Here is a 19,973-nt window from a genome sequence, read left to right as displayed (position 1 = left end):
AAAATTTAATTTTCAATTTTTTTAAATTAAAGTTTGAAACATGATTACCGGTTCTTTTTGAAATAACGACCATGGTGCACGAATATCTAGACACGATACCTTCGAGCTGCTAACAGATTTCATATATGTATAATTTCCTTCAAATGCCGAGAGGTAGGTACTATCTGCAGAACAAACCTCGGAAAGCAGCGGTCATTTGCGTCGCAGTAAACAAACATTCGAATTAAACGAAATTAAGAAGTCAAACCGAATCGATCTCGTCAGAATCTGCTTCGCATTTTCTCGTACATAATGGGTAAAAGGAAGGCCACGAGCAACGCGAACAATCCAAATCAAGACTTGTGCGACTTTTTGATGGGTAAGCGATGTTTGTCCGCGCATGTTGTAAAATAATTTCTTCATTTTGAAGAAAAGGGAATGCGATTCCATTTGATTTCTATTATAAGAATGCATGATAGGTACACGATATAACGTCTATTTGCAGAACTGGCGGATTACGAGCGTAATGTCAGTAAAAACGTTTATAAGTACAACGCCTATCGCAAAGCAGCTGGAACGTTGAGCACTCTGACGGAGAGAGTCAAGAGCGGCGAGGAGGCGAAGAAGCTACCTGGGATAGGAGTAAAAATTGCAAAGAAGATAGACGAATTTCTACAGACCGGGAAACTGCAGAAGCTAGAAGATGTATGTATCTTGTTAATTTCTATTATTTCTAGAAAAATTTAATAATAGAGTATAAAAGTTTCTTTACATATTGCTTTCTTTTTTTTTTTAGATTAAAAAGGATGAGAATAATGTTGCCATTACTCTGTTGGCCCGAGTATCCGGCATAGGTCCTGCCAAAGCAAAGGACTTAGTGGAAGCTGGTATCAAGACCTTGGAGGATCTCAAGAAGCATCAGGACAAACTCACACATCATCAGAAGCTGGGGTTGAAGTATGAAATTGATTCTTTGACACTGTAGAGACATTTTGATCAGTATGACAAATTTTTTCAGGTACTTTGATGATTTTGAAAAGAAAATACCTAGGGCAGAAATTACAGAGATAGAAAAGATAATGAAGAAAGCCATCAAAAAGTTAGACAGTGCTTATCTCCTAACCATCTGTGGAAGTTACAGACGTGGCAAAGAGGAGAGTGGAGATATCGATGCTCTTGTGACACATCCTGATTATACATCAGAAGCAAAAGATGAGCAAAAGAAGGCCGTGTCATTAAAAGCAATTGTCGAATGTCTTGAAAAGAAGGAACTAATTACAGACAGGATGTCTCTCGGGTCCAGTAAATTTATGGTACTGAAGCGAGATAAGCCAAGAAGTGCTTATTATGAAGATATTTTTAATCTGTGTGCATATAATGGGGTGATCAACATCTCGCGCATTTGTTTTCTCTAACAGCATTATAATTAATTATAGAAAGTATTTATATATAATTTTTTAAATAACTACAAATACTTCCTAAGAACATTAAGATATATGTAAAGGATAATAAATGTTTCTATACTTTTTTGGACGTGATGAAAAATATAAACACAAACGACCTCAATGTGTACAAGAAGGAATTGAAGAATAACGTATGTACAAAGATTTAATCATATATTGTATTTTCGCACAGGGAGTGTGTAAGTTACCAGAGGCTAAAGGCAAGCCCTTCAGACGATTGGACATACGTCTTACGTTTCACGATCAATATTACTGCGCTGTACTTTACTTCACAGGAAGTGATCTGTTTAATAAGAATATGAGGGCGCATGCATTGGAAAAGAAATATACGTTAAACGAATACGCGCTGAAGCGCCTCACGATTGAAGGTAGAGTGTGTGAATAATGGGAAATTTTAGTAATTCGAGAAATTTCATAGTTACGAGAATGTACAGAAAGATAATTTTATAATTACAAAAAAAATTATTTTTAGGTCTTCCGGGAGAAGCTGAAAAAATTACGTCTGAAGAAGACGTCTTCAAATTATTGGATTTACCCTATAAAGATCCAAGAGACAGAGATGTATAAATAATGATAAGATATTCCTTTTTATATCAATAGTTTATTGCCACACGTTTTATATTTATTATCTATATCGTATATATTTATTATCGAAAAACAAATTAATTTGTATCAAAATTGATGTTAAAAATAAAAGTCGATTAAGTCGATAAATCTTATAAACATTTTATTCAAAAAATTAATATATAATAATGATTAAGATGAAAATTACGTTGCATAATTTTACAATATTTATCAATAAACGATGATTGCTTGTATAAGCAACCTAACTACCTTCTCTTTCCATTTCGTTTCTCTTATCATTTTATTTTAGAAATATTTATCTCTGTAAATCACACAACCCATAAGCATCTCTATCTGCACTAACAGTGTTGCAAGCAATCTGCAATAATTTACTTAATTCCTTGCACACGTAAAATTAGAGCCGTAACTACTTTTTTATATGCTTGGGCAATTTTTATCTTTAGGAGTTCTTTATTTTTCTTGGGAGAGGAAATAATAAAATAAATACAATTTAATAATTGTTGATAAATAAATTTGTGTATCATAAGTATATTTAAAAAAATATTAAATATAAAGTATTATTTATAAAAATATTAAATATAAATGCAAATAAATACTTTAATTATTCTTTTCTGGTTATTTTAATAAATTCTTTAATTATATCATAATTAATATCTATTTGGTTGATAAATTAAATTAACGACATTATATTCAATTTAAATTTTAAAGATTGGATAATCATTCTTGACCAAAAATCGATCTTCGATAATTCTTAGTTTTTTGCTCAAATTTGCTAAGATATCTGTTATACAAAGCAATAGAAACGGGAAGAGAAATATTCGGAGAACAAAGTTGATATTTAGATATAATTCAATTAATTCAAGGCCACGAGATTGTAAAATATTGAGCGAGACTTCAAATTTGAGAGCATGATGGCAAAATTAAAAATGTTTTAATATTTTTGATGAATATTTTGAAGTTTTATCTCACGATCTCTTCTTCGTTCTGAGACATAAGCCTGTACCTCTGCTTAGTTACGGCTCTTTACATGGGATTATGACGATAAAATCGTCATGATAAAATCGTTAATATCATCAACAATTTTAAACGGATATAATAACGTCCTTTAAATACAACCAATATGCGATAACACCCCATAAAACTGTGGTCCACAAATTCATAGCGAGGATTGACCAATGCGTAGCATGCGACAGTTTCCAAGCCCATGGAAACAAGCCCATAGTAAGAGTATGACCAACATATAGAGTAATTGGATTCAAACCTAAAATAAATATGAAATATATAATTTATTTTATTTAATTACAATTAATAGCAAAAAATAGTAAACGTTTGAGCAAAAAGAGACAAAAAACAAAATGTATGCATATAGAATGTTCGACAATTTTTGAATCACTTTAAAATTTCTGCCACCTGTTGCCGAACACCTTAAACATAATGTTGAGATCATTGAGTCTTTGTATGCAAATACAATTACAAACCTGCATATATAAATGGTGCACCACTCCAATATTGTTTATAATCAACAAAGAAATGTAATATTGCATATAATAAAAATGCAAAACAGGATACTGTCAAAACAAATGAGAGTGACATCATTTTCTTGCTGACCGGTATTGCTCCAGTTTCTTTATCAAAGTGACATAATCCTCCAGCAACAAGACCCTAAACATTAATATCGATTATTATTAAATATATAAATTGTATATTCTTCTTTTTGTTGCTTTAATATTAAATTAAAAGGATACTTACGGTGATGGATGCCCATAGCAACCATCGTATTACTCTAGCATTGCATTGGTAGTAGAGCAATAAAATCTTTCCAGCGTGGACACCCATGTATACGACAAGTATTATAGAAATAGTATTCATTATACCTGTAATGAAATTTTAGTTACACACTATTGTTCATAAATTTAGAAATGCTTGTGATTTCCTTGTATCTCATAGAACTTAAATAAAATCTTGATGAAAAAAATCGTAAAGTTAAAAAAATGCATTAAAAAAAGAAATAGAGCTGTAAATTTATTTTTTAGTGTTATTTCTATAATATCTCATTCCTAAATTATATCAAATTAAAAATTGGTATCTTTTTCAATATTTTTGCTTTACTTTGAAGAACTGTAAGCTCGATGAAACATCAATCAAAAATTAATAGAAAAGTATTTTAAAGTACGTTTTCTTTTAAAGCTTCAAATTATCGATTTTATTTAAAAGAATAACATTTTTTTTTCGTACACACCTTCAGGATCATGAGGCAAAATAGTACCGTACACAGGATTTTGTGTCTTAGAGTACATATGACTGCCAAACACGAGTCTGTCAATGTGACCGGCTGCACCTCCAGTACAGTTCGGGAACTTTCCATAATGAGAAGCACCACCAGGTCCCAAGTATCCTGTCGGGCAATTCGGGACAGGCAGCAAAAATGTGATTAAAATATGTGTCACCATAATCGCTAAAATGATCAACCATTGCACCCAATTGTTCAAGATATCTCGTAGGATTGAAAATCGTCCGAACTGTAACACGTCGTCCTAAGAGATTATTTATTATCACAAATTGGTCCACCATAGATAGACGCGTAACATGTTATTATAAGGAAAATATAATTCAAACCTGAGAATGCGTCCTCATAAATATAGTCTCAATAGTGGCGCATACAAAATACGAAACGGCCAACAACTGGAGGACACCCGGAAATCGAAGATCCTTTAGTGACTTTGCATGCATTGAGTTGAGCATCAATCCGAGAAGTACAAGAATAAGTGCGCGCTGCAGACAACGCAAAATGATCTTCCCGCGAGAGTTCGAGACACGAAGCTCCGATCGTTTTGATATAGTAATCGATAATCCCATAATCCATGCAAACCTGAAATCGCAATATAAGAGTATAATGACGATAGAATAAAATATATAGAATTGAGATAAAATAATGTAAATACCTGATAAATACACTACTTAATTTATCAATAAAAGATTAATCTAACATTTATTTTTATATTCATAGATTTTATCCATGTTAGAACAAAGTCATATAATGCTTAGTCACCAGTATAATATTACACATTCTTCTAGTTGAACATCTTAAAAAAATATTAAGATTAAAAAAAATATATTAAAGGAGAAAAATTGCTGCTTACTTTGCTATTAAAAACTGCTAATAATTTAAATCAGATAATTACACTAAATATAAAAAAGAAGTTTCATATAACAGAAAACCTTCTCAATTTTTTGAAAAATAGAGAAGTACATTTTCTTTTTCAATGTAACTTATATAAGCAATTGAAAATGTCCAATTACAAGAATAATATTCCATTAATTACTATTTAAGCATATTTTTATAACTATCTCAACAAAAACAGAATCTGTATAAAATACAAAAATGGACTCCTTTATTAAAAAATAAATAGAGTATTTTTCAAGTATGCGTGTTATTTTATCCATTCTCTATATATAAAGTACGAATAAATATTTTACCAAGGTAATACTAAGTCGGCCACTGTTAGACCGTTCCATGCACTGTGATTGAAGAACACGTATTTGCCACCGCCGTTATTGACAAATATCATCAATAATATAGCAATTCTGAAATTATTTTTACATATTTAGCTTAAACTGATTTGCGTACATCATTTTACATGTAAATACGAAAGATACCCTCGGAACGTATCAAGTGAACGTATCCTCGTACTAGATCTGCTTGTCCTAACTATTGGAGTTGACGTCTCTGTTTCTTGAAGTTCGTCCAAATCCTGAATGCATAAGTAGTATTCAGCATGACATATATGATTACAGGTTTAGAAATATTACTTTATAAAGTTATTTACTTAGAAAGTAACAATTCGTTATTTTTTTAAGTTTAATATAAAATCTATAATAGCTTTAATTAATTACAATATACTTTTGTGCAAAAATATTTACATCGCGTATGTTATCTGGAGACAATTTTCCCTTTACTACACGTATAATAACCTTGGCGGTGGCAAATAAAATCGATAACAAAACGTACACCATAAAAGCTGCAAATATTGCTGAAAAATGAATAATCATTAACACCAATTTCATAAAGATAAAAATAGATATGTAATTCATTTTCACTAATGTAAATTGACTTCAATCTTAGTTTTACATGCTCTTTATCTTCTTTCAATTTTTAAAATTATTCTTCCATGAGCAATCATATTTTTATTTATTTCGTAGACAATCTGGGCAATCTTTTTTGTCTTTTAACCTAAATTTATTTACTGTTCTAGACTTACAATAATTCTAAAAACTTCAGGTTTACTTTCCAATATTTGTTACATTACTAAATAATTTTTTTTAATTAACATATTAAAATCTCTATTTAATAAAAATTAAAATTTGAACAAAATAAAATTTGAGAGTAAAATTGTGCCAAAAAATTGCCTATGAGGAGTTAATCTATATTAGTAAAAATGGATGTAAGACTTGAAGGATGTAAATTCTTACGAAGATAGCCATTTATCGGTTCACGAATCGTGTAGATATCCGAGCACCGCTCCTTCTCAGAAATATTCCATCCATAACTTCCATGCTCCTTAAAATTGTATGTTTGGCTGTAAACATTACAATATGACAGTTGCATATCCTTACGTCTCAATAAAAGATGGAACAAGCAAGACACCGTCACAGAATTTGTGACACTCTTAAGTTACTTACTGGCAATATCTGTAAGTGGCTTCATAAAACATATACAGAGGATATTTCGTTGATACAACTAACGTGGTGTTTTCTCCTGGTGGTAAAGTTGCCTGTGGTGCACCATCGCACTGCAATAGCAAAGGATAATGTTGTTATCAATCAATTTCAATAAATTTTTTTTTCTATATTAAAGTGTATGTACCATGTGACACTCTGACGATCGAGAATAAAATGTAACAGATGTATTGTATTCGTTCAGAATGCTGAAACACGCCTCGTCTATTCCAAGCGATGCATTAGCGTCAAGACAAGGATTATTGGCCATAGCCCACTGATTTGTGAAAGGCATCTTGCTACAGTCAGAGTTGTTTCGTCAGAATCCAGATCTTCTAATATAAATCCCACTGAAAAAAAATTAATAAATGAGTAAATATATAGAAATACATATAACTCCGAAAAAGAAACGGATATAACGAAACACTGACAAGCTATGACAGATCTGTTTTCCTTGTAACTGCGTTGCGCTTTTGCGCACTTAAAACAGATCTATAACCTACCAAGAACAAGGGGGTGCAAGGGGGGGAAAAAAGCGAAAAACGGCTGGAATGAGCGAATTAAAATGCGAATTCTTCGCAACAAAAACGCGACTAGCAAGAGTTTGCGCTAACTGTCGAGTAACCGAGATATTTAATGAGAAACAAACTGTCGATCGCATTCTCAGAATAACATTTCAGTCGCCGTGTCGCAAATTTTTTCGAATAGATAAATACTTGTCAAAGATTCTCCCAAATGTCAAATCACCTTTCAAGAAAACATTTTGTGCACAAAAATATCGAGCTTATGCAGATTAGTTAAGCAATCCTTAACAAAAAAATTCTTTTCACGTTGTTCACCGTTCACCTACCTGCTGCATAGCTGATGCAAGAGAATAGCAGGATCCCGAGTAGACTTTTCAAGTAGAGAGCATTGTATAAATTACAACGCAAAAGATTGAGTGTTATTTCTATTTCGGAACCGACGTTCGAAACTTTTGCGTCGTGTTTCCTCGAATTCGGCAAATCGCTTATTTCTCTTAATTGATTCTGGGTTTTGTAAAGGAAAAACTGATCTCAGGCCTGCTAGAATAAATGATTCACAACTGCGTTTTCCTTTTGTTGCGACTTGCGGAATGGAAAGCGTGGGGTAGGAGTAGGAAAACGGAGCACATCGACGCAGTCGTGATCACAGGCAAACGTCTGTCACCGACTGTGTTCCAAAATTGACTGTCAGCGCTGCAAGCAATAGGCGCGTTCAGCAGCTCAGCAGCTAAGTAGCAATCGGACATGATTGGTTCTGACTTATAGAACCAGCAAATCAACGGCATTATTCAACGGAAAATCTAGTAATGTTGCTCAACTGTTGAATCTGCTGAATGTAGCTGAATGTCGTCACAAAATCATGCTACCAATAGCGTTCCAATTTCAATAAGTATGCTATGGGTGCAAATCTGAATTTCAATTTGAAACGATACATATTTTCGGCATCGTTCCTGCCTAAATAGTTGGAACTCGCGAAAGGAGTGCTGATGAGGGCCGGGTCCACAAGTCACAGAGACACTTGTCGTTATATTAAAGAATGTTTATTTCTACTTGCGTACAATACACACGCGGTCGTCCGAAATGCCGCGTCATGTTTCACGCGTAGCGATAATTAAAATACGAAACGCGGCACTGTGTTAGCACGTTACTCGGTCGTTAATATGCAATTTTTTATGCAGTAATTTTTGCATAATTTTTTCCTACGGGTTAACGTAGTAATATTGTTATACATTATTATATTAACTTTATTCTTGCTGTAGTTGGAATTTATATTTACATTTTGTATTTTGTTCATTTATTTCTTCTTAATTTGATAATAACATTTTGGGACGAATTGAATGTTGTGCTTGTAACCGCTCGACCACACTCATTACATACTTGCGCTCACATAAAAGTTCGAAAAATACGCCTAAAGCTTATTCTCGTTGTTTGCATCTTCGACACTATTACACTTAATGCCCGTTGCACAACAAGCTAAAGTGTAAAAATGTCAAAAGTATACAAACAAAATGAATAAACCTACGGTCTTCTTAAAATTTCTATGAAAATTTCTTTTTTCGGTTTCAGTTTCGACTAAAAATAAAAATGTAGTTTCAGTTGGACTCTAATTATTACGTATTGCAACAACGAACATTCTACGTAAAATGATATCTGTGGTCTTGCGAATATACATGAACTTTTCTACTGGCGGCTTAATCACGACAACGGATAACATGCGATAGTGATGAAACGTGATAAGACCTGATAAGGCGCCGGTAATAGATATTATACGGTAACTGGAACCTTATTTAAAATCGACCCTTTCGCAGTCAATCTTCTGAACGTAGTGGTATCATGTCTTCTGGTAGAACTCTCGACGACGACGCGAGAACGACGAAGACGGTGCTCTGCAATGATCTCAGGGTACAAATCCCTTCTCAATGCGACATGGAGTTCTCGGCGATCGGCGAGGTAAAAATCGAGATAGAGAGCCGAAAATTTCGCGGAAGAGAAAGGAGGTATTTTCTTTCTGAAATTAGCAAAATCAACTTCTTTTATGTCACAGAATTATTTTAACACCGAGTTCGCAGGCATATTTTTATGTTACATCAGTTGTCACGTTATTTAATTCCTTGTATAGACAAATAAACATTATTCTTATATCGAAATTAAAATATTTACAGAAATTGAAGTACCATGGAATACTTTATGGCCTTTAAATTCTGGTTTTAAAAATAAACATAAAGACATTTTTTTAGAAAAATTGTATGGTTCTTATAAATAATTATATATGTATATACAAAATTGTTGATAAGAATCCTACCTGATATAGATATACTATATTCTATTCTTCGAACGTGATATGAATTTAAGACATTCTACTTGTTCGGTCTAAAATTTACGTAATTTTTTTAGAAGCTGTAACTTGAAGAAACAGAGACATATTAGTAAAATTGTTTACATAAATATAACACCTTAAAGTACAAGAAAAAAATTATTTTTAATTTTTTATTGTTATTTTAATTGTGCTTTCTGCACGTTTTTGCAGTATTTTGAAAAAAAATCATTTTTATAGCGGACATGATCCCGATCGATTAGAGTGTCTGAAAAAAAACAAAATATTGTTTAAAAAATGTTATATATGGTTATGGCGCAAACTAGAATATTTGCTTTCAAAGTCAATTAACTTTAAGGTGTTAAAAATTGCGTCTTTTAAGAGGCCGCCATTTTGCGAATTTTTGCGAATAACTTGAAGAGTTACACACATATTTCTTTTTTTTTACGGTCTCAATTTCATAATCAATTGTACATTTGTGATAGTTTTTTTATCAATGTAAAATTTATCAGTATGATACGATACGATAAGAAACAAAATTTGAATTGTGTCATACTGTAAATAAGATATTTAAGAAAACGAAAGAATTTATCGTAAATGTATCATGAAATTTCATTAATTTGGTATTCACAATGTTTATTGCTAAATAAAAAAAAGTGTTAACACTTTTTTTACATTTTATTGTTTCAATTTATGTTTCACGGAAGTTTCGTTAACGCTTTTATTACTCAGGTTCCTTTATATTCGATTTATGCTCCGATATGTATTTTCACCAGGGATGGGCCTGTAGCTCAAGCAGCTCGAGCGTTTCCCTCGGCACGCTCTCATTTGTGTAATTTGAAAAATTAATACTTTGGTTATTATTACGGTATTCCAAAACGATGATTGATTTTTACGTTTATCTTAGTCCCTCCTATCTTCCTATGAATTAGTGGATGGTATTCATCATTTACTCTGTATAATTTTAATTTATTCGAGCATGTAAATATATTACGTTTATTTTCTTAGGTATAATTGGAGCTATATAAAAATGAAATAAATACGCTGAATTTGTGTACTGCGGAATTATCCCAATCTAACAAGACAAGACAGGATGATTTGTATTTTGTGAGATCATCCCAATCCAATAAGAAAAAATCAAATGCAATTGATGCTAAACCCGATATACCAGTTAGGTAAGTGTCAATGGTAATAACTGTTTGGTAAATCATTATTAACTTACACAGGTATTGGTTTAATTATACGATGTGATTCAATGGCTCTAATAATATTAAATTTAGATATTGCACAAATTTTAACAATAACTAAATATAACAATATTATTAAAACAATATTGATTAGAAATTGTATAAAAAATAATTCTTAGTAAACGAGTTGTAGAGGATCGAAGGTCAGTAACATACTACTTTGTTTCTAATTAATATTTTTTTAAAAAAAGCTAAAAATAAAACTTTGAAGATATAAATGTAAGAAATGTATTTCTTAATCACAATTTCTTTTTTTATTTAGTCCTGTCAATGATGGGGAATGTTATTACAGAATGTTATTTATAAGTACGGGATAATGTCACAAAGACGTACTATAGATGTAAATTTGAATGTCTCTCGGTGTCTTATGGAGATCTTGTGTTATTGTAGGGACGTCTTTATGACGTCAACAAGATCGTCTTACTGGTGGTAAAAAAAGAGGACATTCACGGTCCTATGGGCATCCCATAAAACGATTTTGTTACAATCGCGGGATAACTAGCATGATGTCTCAAGGACGTACTACGGATGTAAATTTGTTGTCTGGGACGTTATCCAGCTCATTTTAACATTAAAAAAGTAACGGAAAAAGTAACAAATCGTTACTTCTTATGTAACGGTAACGGTAACAAGTTACTTTTGAGAATCAGTAACGAGTAACGAATTACTTTTTTGACTTAGTAACAAGTATAACGGTAACGAGTTACTTTTAAAAAATAACTTTTCCATCCCTGTATGTAATATACATATAGTAGAAAACCGTCCATGTATATTACATAGTTTATTACGCGACGTGTATTACGTAATTTACGTATTTTAATTACCCATCTCTGCTCGCCGCTCTCGCTGATGAGAGTTTGACGACATTGGGTGCGTTCCACTTATCGCCTGCAACGCTCGCGAGCGTCGTTTATTCGCGAGCGTCGTTTATCCTTGTTTAATATTTGATAAACAACAAGACTAAAGTGATTTCGTTCGGTCGTTGCGAGCTTTAAGTGGAATGCATCCTCTGGCTCTCGCGTCCTGCCGCACTGGCGCCTAGACTCGCGTCAATAGCCGCTACGCACATATTCTTATCGGTTTTTTCCATGGAATATTAAATTAACATAGGTCTATCACATTTAATATCTACAATTAATTTTTCATGCATTCTTTTTTCTTAAACATCTGTTAGAAATAGTCAGAGCAAATATTACGTTTTGTAAATTTTGGCAACAAATCAATTTAAGAGGAATGAATAACTAATCAATTTTGACAAAAAGATAAACGAATTTTGAAATGTACTTTTATGCTTTAGTGAAAAAGGATTTTTATAAGCAAAGATTTTAACAATTAACTTATTAAGTTATCGTGAATATGAAATAATTCACTAGCAAGGTATAAATTCTAAAATAATTCTGAAAATTTATTTGATACAATGTTAAAAAATCATAAATACGATGAAAGTAATTATTACTTAAAATAGAGATGATCTTTGATAATAATAATTAAATCATAACATATTTGTTTGGGAAGAGGCTCAACCACAAAGATCATAAGTAGGAATGTAAAACATAATTTAATTATATGAGATACAATCAATTAAAATTAAATGTCAGTTTAACAAATAAATTCTATAATGAAATAAATACGTACCAAGAACAAAAATACAAATGATGGAAAACAAAAGGGTTAGAACAATACAAACAATATGCAATTAAAATCACCAGAATGATTCCACAATACATAAATAAATGCAAAGAACAAGGCATAAAGCACAAGAAATAATCACATTAAACACAAAATATACAAATGCAAAGAATGGTGAGCAATTGTGTTAACAATATCTAATTAGAAAATAACAGAATGCGAAATATCCATGAATATTTCGCGCATTTTTTCGTACGATAGAAAAATATTTTTTGATGTCACGACAACGATTTCACGATAGATTACGCCTTCTACAATAATTATGCTTAGAAATTGATGTTTAATATCAAATATTATTAATACAACTAAGAATTGTTCTTTCATAACGATAGAGAACTTAGAGTTTCTTCTATCGTTATACATTATTAATTACGATAGATCCAACAGAACTATTAAACACGATGTCTCCGTAGATATTTTTTCATATTCCAAGGAGAAATATACTTTCCTAACAGAAAACGAGAGAACGTTAGAAAATAATATCTCTTTTTGAAATTTTTTTCTTTTTGATTTAAAGAAGTGACGAATTTCGCAAGAGAAATAAATTAGATTCTTGTATTTTTGTTGGTATCTATTTTAAATGAATCACTAAAAATCTGTCGTAATCAATGATGTAATTAAAGATAGAAGAAACTCTAAGTTCTCTATTGTTATGAAAGAAAAATCCTTAGTTGTAAACAATAGTTGATAGTGAATATTGATTTCTAAGCATAATTATCGTAGAAAGCGTAATCTATCGTGAAATCGTTGTCGTGACATAAAGAGATATTTTTCTGTCGTGTTATGAACAAAGAGTGTAACATCCATGGATATTTCGTGCATTTTGTTATTTTCTAATTAGATATTTAAGAAAAGAGAATGTATAAAGAATCAATCGTAAATATTAATCGTGAAAGACCTTTGTTAATTTAACATTTCATGGAAAAACATCGATAAGAATATGTGCATAGCGGCTATCGACGCGAGTCTAAGGCCGGTATTCATAGTCGGATCTTATATTTAAGATCATCTTAAGTACTGTCTTAAGATGCCATCAACCAATCACAGAGCCGTATTAGCATCTTAAGACATTGCTTGAGACGATCTTGAAATAAGATTTGACTATGAATACCGGCCTATGTGTTAGTGCGATACGCGAGAACGGCGAGGCACAGGCTCTAGCTATAGTTAGGGTACGTTCCGTTTTACGCATGATACGCATGATGCAATACAATGCATTATGCGCATCATGCCGGGCCTGATCATGCGTTGAAACGGAACGCAGCCTTAGTCTATGCTTCGACAACGACGCGAGAACAACGAAGACGGTGCTCTGCAGTGATCTCAAAGTACAAATCGCTTCTTTATGGCAAACATTTTGATGGAGTTATGGAACCTCGGCGAGCTGGAGGTAAATGGAGAGCCAAAAATTTCGCACGAGAGAAGGGAGGTATTTTCCTTCTAAAATCGGCAAAACAAACTTCTTCTATATCAGAGACGCGAAGACATGGAGCTACTGTTCGAATGTCCAGATAAATTTTTGTATTGCATCAATTGTCACATAGTTTCCTATCGTGTAGATAAATAAACATTCTTTTACCGAAATCAAAATATCTACAGGGCTCGAGAAGTGCCATAGAATTATACTTTATATTCTTTTAATTCTGATTTGAAAACAATAAATGACTGTAGTAACCAAACTATAACAGATAATCTACTATTATTTAAATCTAAAGCGTTTACTGAGTTTAACATCGTGTTATGAGTGTAATGCACTCGCACAAGAAATGTCGTAAGCGATAAAAGGTCATCAAGTGATATCTCGCGCGTGAACATCGCCCGGCCTATACATATCGGGCGTCGCACCGAGCAATGCACCTGATTGTTTAATCAAGAGACACGGTAGTGGCTCGCGCCAAGTGAAAGCGCAGCGCGAGCCCGACCGTGCTCTTTACGCGAGTACGCGACTTGCGAGCACTCGAGATTATTGAATCTCAGAAACGGTTAAATCGATCGAGTTTCTAAGTAAGCTCAATCGAAAGCTTGGGGTCGATTTATATTAGAAAACTATTTTTATTTTTTCTCTACATGTCCTATGAATGGAGATATCGCGACGCAAAGTCCGAAAAGCCAAAATTTCATTTAAGATACGTCGTCGTCATCGTCAACCTTGTTGGTATCTCTGCGGGTAGTGCGGGTGCCGAAAATGAGGGACGAAAATCCATTTCGCTCATCTACTACCGTGTGGCGTTCGCATCGTCACTATAGCACCGTATATGGCAATGTATAAGTCACGTGGTCACCAGTGGCTCGCTCGCGCCGTGAATTAGTTGTGTGAAGATGATAGGTTATATATGAGGTTTTATTATTATTAATCATTGACACCAATATAAATTAATTAATTAATCAGAGAGTAACATAGCTCAATTTATCGATGAGGTAGATGAGATGTTGCGTGATGTAAAATGTGTATTATTGTTGTAATTGTCAATGATAATGTTGTAAGGATAAAGTAAAGAATAAAAATAGTATAATATTGATTGACAATTACAGCAACATTTTTTATCCAATACACAATTCTTCTACATCATACAATATTTAATCTCTCATCGACACTAATATAAAATTACAGAGCTATTTTATTTTAACAGGTCACATAAGTTGCTTCGGCCACAGGTCAGCTCCTGTCAAGTGACATGTGTAGTGGAGGTTAAATTATTTATTTAATGATTTTAATCATTGACACCAATATAAATTAATTAATTTCAGAGAGTAACATAGCTCAGATTTATCGATGAGGTAGATGAGATGTTGCGTGATGTAAAATGTGTAATTATTGTTATAATTTCAATGATAATGTTGTAAGGATAATAAAGTAAAGAATAAAAATAGTATATTGATTGATTGACAATTACAGCAACATTTATCCAATACACAATTCTTCTACATCATACAATATTTCATCTCTCATCGACACTAATATAAAATTACAGAGCTATTTTATTTTAATAATCGGTTACGTAGGTTGCTCGCGCCACGGGTCAGCCCGTGTCAAGTGACATATGTAGTATTGGTTAAATCATTTATTTAATGATTTTTCAGGAAATATATTATTTAAATTAAATTAGTGACCAAACATAATTACCTTTTTAAATAAAAATGTAAAAAGGGCTCCAAGTGTGTGGGCTTCTTTAAGGGAAGACAGAAATTCAAGATAATCGTTTTCATCAAATTCAACTTAGGCATGGTTCCAAAACATGCTCTAAAGAAAAATTTTATTTAAAAATTTATAGTATTATATCCGTTATATAAACTTTAACTTCTTAGTAAAATTTTTCTCAAAGAGAAAGTTTTAGAGTGTAACCTTAAGTGGTCTATAAAACTAAGTAGTTTATAAAAAAATATAAAATGCGTGATATCCAAACAAAATTACCTTTTTAAAAAGGGTAAAAAAAGCGCCAAGTGTGTGATTTTCCTTTAACAAAAAATTTACAAAATTCAAGATATTCAATCTAAGTGATAGATACATTAAATTCAATCTAAGTGGTCTATAAACATTACAAAATGCGTGATATCCCAACAAAATTACCTTTTTAAAAAAGGTAAAAAAAGGCGCCAAGTGTTTGGTTTTTCCCTTAAGCAAAAAAATTATTGGATGTTTTAACCTAAGTAATATAAGAAAGAAATCACAAATTCAAGATAAAATTTTTAATCAAATTCAACCTAAGTGGTATATACTTTTGGATGGTTCAACCTAAATATTATACTCACACATAAATTAACTTCTCTACAATAATAATGATATCTAAATATTTTGCGCCAATTATAAGAACAAATATTTTTATAAAAACTAAAACATTATTACTATTCTTTAGCCAGTTTTTATAATACAAAATTTTTTAGATTTGACACTATAAAATTAAAGTATTACGTTTTTTTTTTCTACAAAAGTAATGATATATATAGAAAATGCGCCAACTATAAAGTAGATGTTTATACAAGCTAGAACATCACTAATAAGAATATCACTAATATCAACGTAGAACCGATGATAAAATATGCACGGTATATTCTTATTATGTTAGCTGGGCATCAGGTGACGACGACGATGACAATGACAATACCCGTGTAGAAATTTCGCCTTGCATTCTTGCATATGACTAGGTTCTAGACAGTTTTTTGTTTTACTATCTTTTATCATTGATAACATTTTCATTTTTCAAATAATTTTTGAATAAATTTTTACGGGGTTTTTGTATTATACAAACTAGACACTAATAAATTACAACAATAATTATATAGATAACCATTTATATAAATTTGACAGTTGTCAAAATTCAATTGCAATGACAGTTACTTTCGCAACACGAAGTAAGCGCCGCGAGAAGACCAATCAGCATCGCGGAAAAGTATAGTGTAGTATCTAAGTGTTTAGTTTGTACAAAAACAGATTTTTGAGGATCTTTTTGCACGCGTATACTTGATGATTTTTTGTACCTCTTGTTTAAAAACATTAGTTTTAATTTGTGATATTTTATATAGAATTTTAATTTATTCGAATATAGTAAACATTTTTTTTTTTTTAGTTAATATTTAACAAACTGAAGCGATTAAACATTAGTAACAGTGAACCCGTAACACCTAGTAGTAGGTAAGTGTCAATGATAATAATTATTCGGTAAAGAATTATCAACTTACATAGGCATTATGGATATTTACACAGATTCAATTATGCGGTGTCATTTAATGCCTTTGATAATATTAAATTGAAACATAATTACACAATTATAACAATAACTAAATATAACAGTATTATTAAAATAATATTAATTTGAAATTATATAAAAATAATCCTTAGTAAACAAGTTATAGAGCATACTATTTTATTTTTGATTAGTATTTTTTAAACAAAAGCTAGAAATAAAATTTTGAAAACATAAATGTAAGAAATGTGTTTTCTATCAGATGAAATAGCAGTTTCAATTAATAAATTAATATACTTAATTAACAATGTAGACAACTTTACTATTTTTTTTATTACAATTTCTCTTTCCATATTTTTTTAGCTCCTTTAATGAACCTTTAATGCACAATGAATTCATGCCAATATCAAAGGATGATGCAAGATACTACAATATGAATCATAAAAATCGCGGCTATTGTATAATCTTCAATCACAACAAATTTAATGGTAAATCCGATAGTCGAGAGGGTTCGACAATTGACGTAAATAGGCTGGTAAAAACTTTTGGGAACCTCGATTTCGATGTTAAAGTTTATGAAAATTTTACATGCAATGAAATTATGAAGGTTATAAAGGAAGGTAAAAACATTATCTTTTACATTACATATAACTTATATCATTTACATTATCTCTTTTTATTAATCTCAGAATTTTTTTAAATTCTGAAATTATACAGAAACTGTGAAATTCTTAAACTTATTATTTATATAAAGAAACTTATATTTAAAAATTTTAGAAGTTTATATGAAGAATTCTAAAAAAAATTGGCAGAGGTGTAATTAAATTTCTATGTTTAATTGTGTATGTTACAGTGAGTCAGCTCGATCATACGGATAACGATTGCCTTTGCATCATTACACTAACTCATGGGACTCGCAACGATCGGTTATGCGCGAGAGATGTCGTATATCCATCTGATAAGCTTTGGAAGCCTTTTACTGCCGATAAATGCGGGACACTTGCAGGCAAACCTAAGCTGTTCTTCTTCCAGGTAAAACAATTAATATTTCTAAATTTTGTTTTATTTCTAAATTATCAATATATCCCATTTCACATTCTTGTTTTATTTTATTCAGCTTGTTTACCTAGTCTGATTTTTTGTTTAGGCTTGCAGAGGCAATGAACGCGACAGTGGCGCTAGCAGTAGCGCATCCTTTATACAAATCAAAGAAACTGCATCTGATACAGCAAAAGCTTTTGATCGTGTTCCAATTCAAGCAGATTTTCTGATATCTTATAGCACGGTTGGAGGTAAATGCCAATTGCTTACTTCCATATTTACTTCGATGCTATTTACAATGTACACAAATTGTTATTGTGTAGTAAAGTTTCAACACACTAAAAAAAAAACAATTTTTATTATATCGATTATTAAGTTTATTACTAAAATTACTAAAAGTTATTATAAGTTATTTTTGTAATAATTTAATATTCAATCTTACACGGAGAAATTTTTATAGTAAAAATTACTATACAATATTAGTTACGGACCATAAAAAAAATTTCAGAGAGTTATATAGTGTGAATATTATAATAATTTAATGAAAAACATAGTAAAAATTTTCATAATTCTGTCCTTGGTCCGCGCTTATTATTTATCATAGTAATTTTTACTATAAAATTTTACTGCGCAAATAATTCTAGATTTGAAAAATTTAATTATTTTTTTACCAAAGAAAAAAAGCAAATTTTTTATAATTAGTAAAAAAATAATTACTGTGAAATAACGTAACAAAATTAAGGTATTGAGAAATTAATACAAGTGAACACGTGTCCGTGAAAAATTCTATTATTTCAAGGTTATACTTCCTGGAGAAATCCCGAAAAAGGCACGTGGTATATACAGTCCTTATGTGACATTTTTGATGAAAATGGAACAAAGCTTGATGTTGTAACGATGATGACTATGACAACAAATAAGGTCGCCAAATTTTCCACCATTAATTCCAAAAAAGAGTTACACAATAAAATGCAGGTACCAGAAATGGTTCATCGGCTAAGAAAACTAATTTGTTTCTGGCCAAAAAAAGAACAATTCAGAAAAAAAAGCGGATAAAAGCGTTACTTATTTTCTGTAATTATAACGTAGTGACATTTTTATAGTAACGGTAACGAATTTAACCGTTATTTATATAGTTACTTCCCGAGCAAAAATAAAAGAGATGTTACTTTATATGTATAGATCAAAATAGATCTATTTTTATACAATTGTATCTCATGAGATATGTTTTTTATATCTTTTCAGATCTTCAAAAATGTATCATATGTCTTGAATAATTAAAGTTATATCCATTAGATCTAACTAGATGACCTAAAATCTAATTGAATTTTTAATCGAGTGAGAAGAAATGTAATATATAGATCTATGAAGTTATAATTATATCTACGTATATCTACTTTAATAAATTTGAAATTAAATATATTTAATATTATATTTGCAGAGATATAACAATATCAAAGTAGATCTGCGTATATATATACCAAAAATTGATGTTAGATCTACAAAGATTTTATAATATTAAAGTAGATCTACATGTATACAAATAGAATTTGTCTAAAACTGACGTTAGATTTACAAAAATAGCTTTATATAGATTTATAGATAAATAAAATAATAAATTTAACCATTTTTAATGTTGGATATGAATAAATTTTATTTAATATTTAAATATAAATTTCATCTATACATATAAGTGTGTTAATTTAAAATAAAATATGAGTTGTAGTATATGT

The 19,973-nt window shown here is 31.0% G+C and overlaps 3 protein-coding genes across 10 annotated transcripts; 2 read left to right on the top strand and 1 right to left on the bottom strand.

Moving 5' to 3' along the window:
• The first annotated feature begins 138 nt into the window (after positions 1-138).
• LOC105837689 (DNA polymerase beta-like) lies at positions 139-2,275 on the top strand. 2 transcript variants are annotated; one of them, XM_012682665.3, is made up of 6 exons: positions 141-358; positions 485-684; positions 776-936; positions 998-1,292; positions 1,615-1,810; positions 1,915-2,275. In XM_012682665.3, the coding sequence occupies exons 1-6, from the start codon at positions 292-294 to the stop codon at positions 2,007-2,009; spliced, it is 1,014 nt and encodes a 337-aa protein (XP_012538119.1). In that variant the 5' UTR covers positions 141-291; the 3' UTR covers positions 2,010-2,275. The 2 variants fall into 2 exon arrangements, with proteins under 2 accessions (XP_036140802.1, XP_012538119.1); XM_036284909.1 differs by lacking the exon at positions 1,915-2,275 and having other exon boundaries at positions 139-358; positions 998-1,414; positions 1,615-1,748.
• Positions 2,276-2,639: 364 nt separating this feature from the next.
• On the bottom strand, positions 2,640-7,926 carry LOC105837694 (heparan-alpha-glucosaminide N-acetyltransferase). 2 transcript variants are annotated; one of them, XM_012682677.3, is made up of 12 exons: positions 7,594-7,926; positions 6,892-7,093; positions 6,708-6,817; positions 6,498-6,604; positions 5,949-6,058; positions 5,685-5,779; positions 5,505-5,612; positions 4,644-4,896; positions 4,267-4,546; positions 3,777-3,901; positions 3,506-3,689; positions 2,640-3,288 (listed from the first exon to the last, which is right to left on the bottom strand). In XM_012682677.3, exons 2-12 carry the CDS (start codon positions 7,036-7,038, stop codon positions 3,110-3,112), a joined length of 1,698 nt encoding a protein of 565 aa, XP_012538131.1. In that variant the 5' UTR covers positions 7,039-7,093; positions 7,594-7,926; the 3' UTR covers positions 2,640-3,109. The 2 variants fall into 2 exon arrangements, with proteins under 2 accessions (XP_012538131.1, XP_012538130.1); XM_012682676.3 differs by having other exon boundaries at positions 4,267-4,561; positions 7,594-7,925.
• A 1,174-nt stretch (positions 7,927-9,100) lies between these two features.
• LOC105837695 (caspase-1) lies at positions 9,101-19,881 on the top strand. 6 transcript variants are annotated; one of them, XM_036284906.1, is made up of 7 exons: positions 9,101-9,217; positions 10,590-10,756; positions 17,083-17,147; positions 17,563-17,819; positions 18,053-18,231; positions 18,347-18,491; positions 19,040-19,881. In XM_036284906.1, the coding sequence occupies exons 4-7, from the start codon at positions 17,582-17,584 to the stop codon at positions 19,294-19,296; spliced, it is 819 nt and encodes a 272-aa protein (XP_036140799.1). In that variant the 5' UTR covers positions 9,101-9,217; positions 10,590-10,756; positions 17,083-17,147; positions 17,563-17,581; the 3' UTR covers positions 19,297-19,881. The 6 variants fall into 6 exon arrangements, with proteins under 6 accessions (XP_036140799.1, XP_036140795.1, XP_036140798.1 ...); XM_036284904.1 differs by lacking the exons at positions 9,101-9,217; positions 10,590-10,756 and adding exons at positions 13,918-14,855; positions 15,148-15,205; XM_036284903.1 differs by lacking the exons at positions 9,101-9,217; positions 10,590-10,756 and adding exons at positions 13,918-14,935; positions 15,148-15,205.
• The last annotated feature ends 92 nt before the right edge of the window (positions 19,882-19,973 follow it).

Source organism: Monomorium pharaonis, chromosome 3 (assembly GCF_013373865.1).
Source record: "Monomorium pharaonis isolate MP-MQ-018 chromosome 3, ASM1337386v2, whole genome shotgun sequence".
NCBI lineage: Eukaryota > Metazoa > Arthropoda > Insecta > Hymenoptera > Formicidae > Monomorium > Monomorium pharaonis.
The sequence above is the reverse complement of the archived record's forward strand: the minus strand, read 5'-3'. Positions and strand labels throughout refer to the sequence as shown.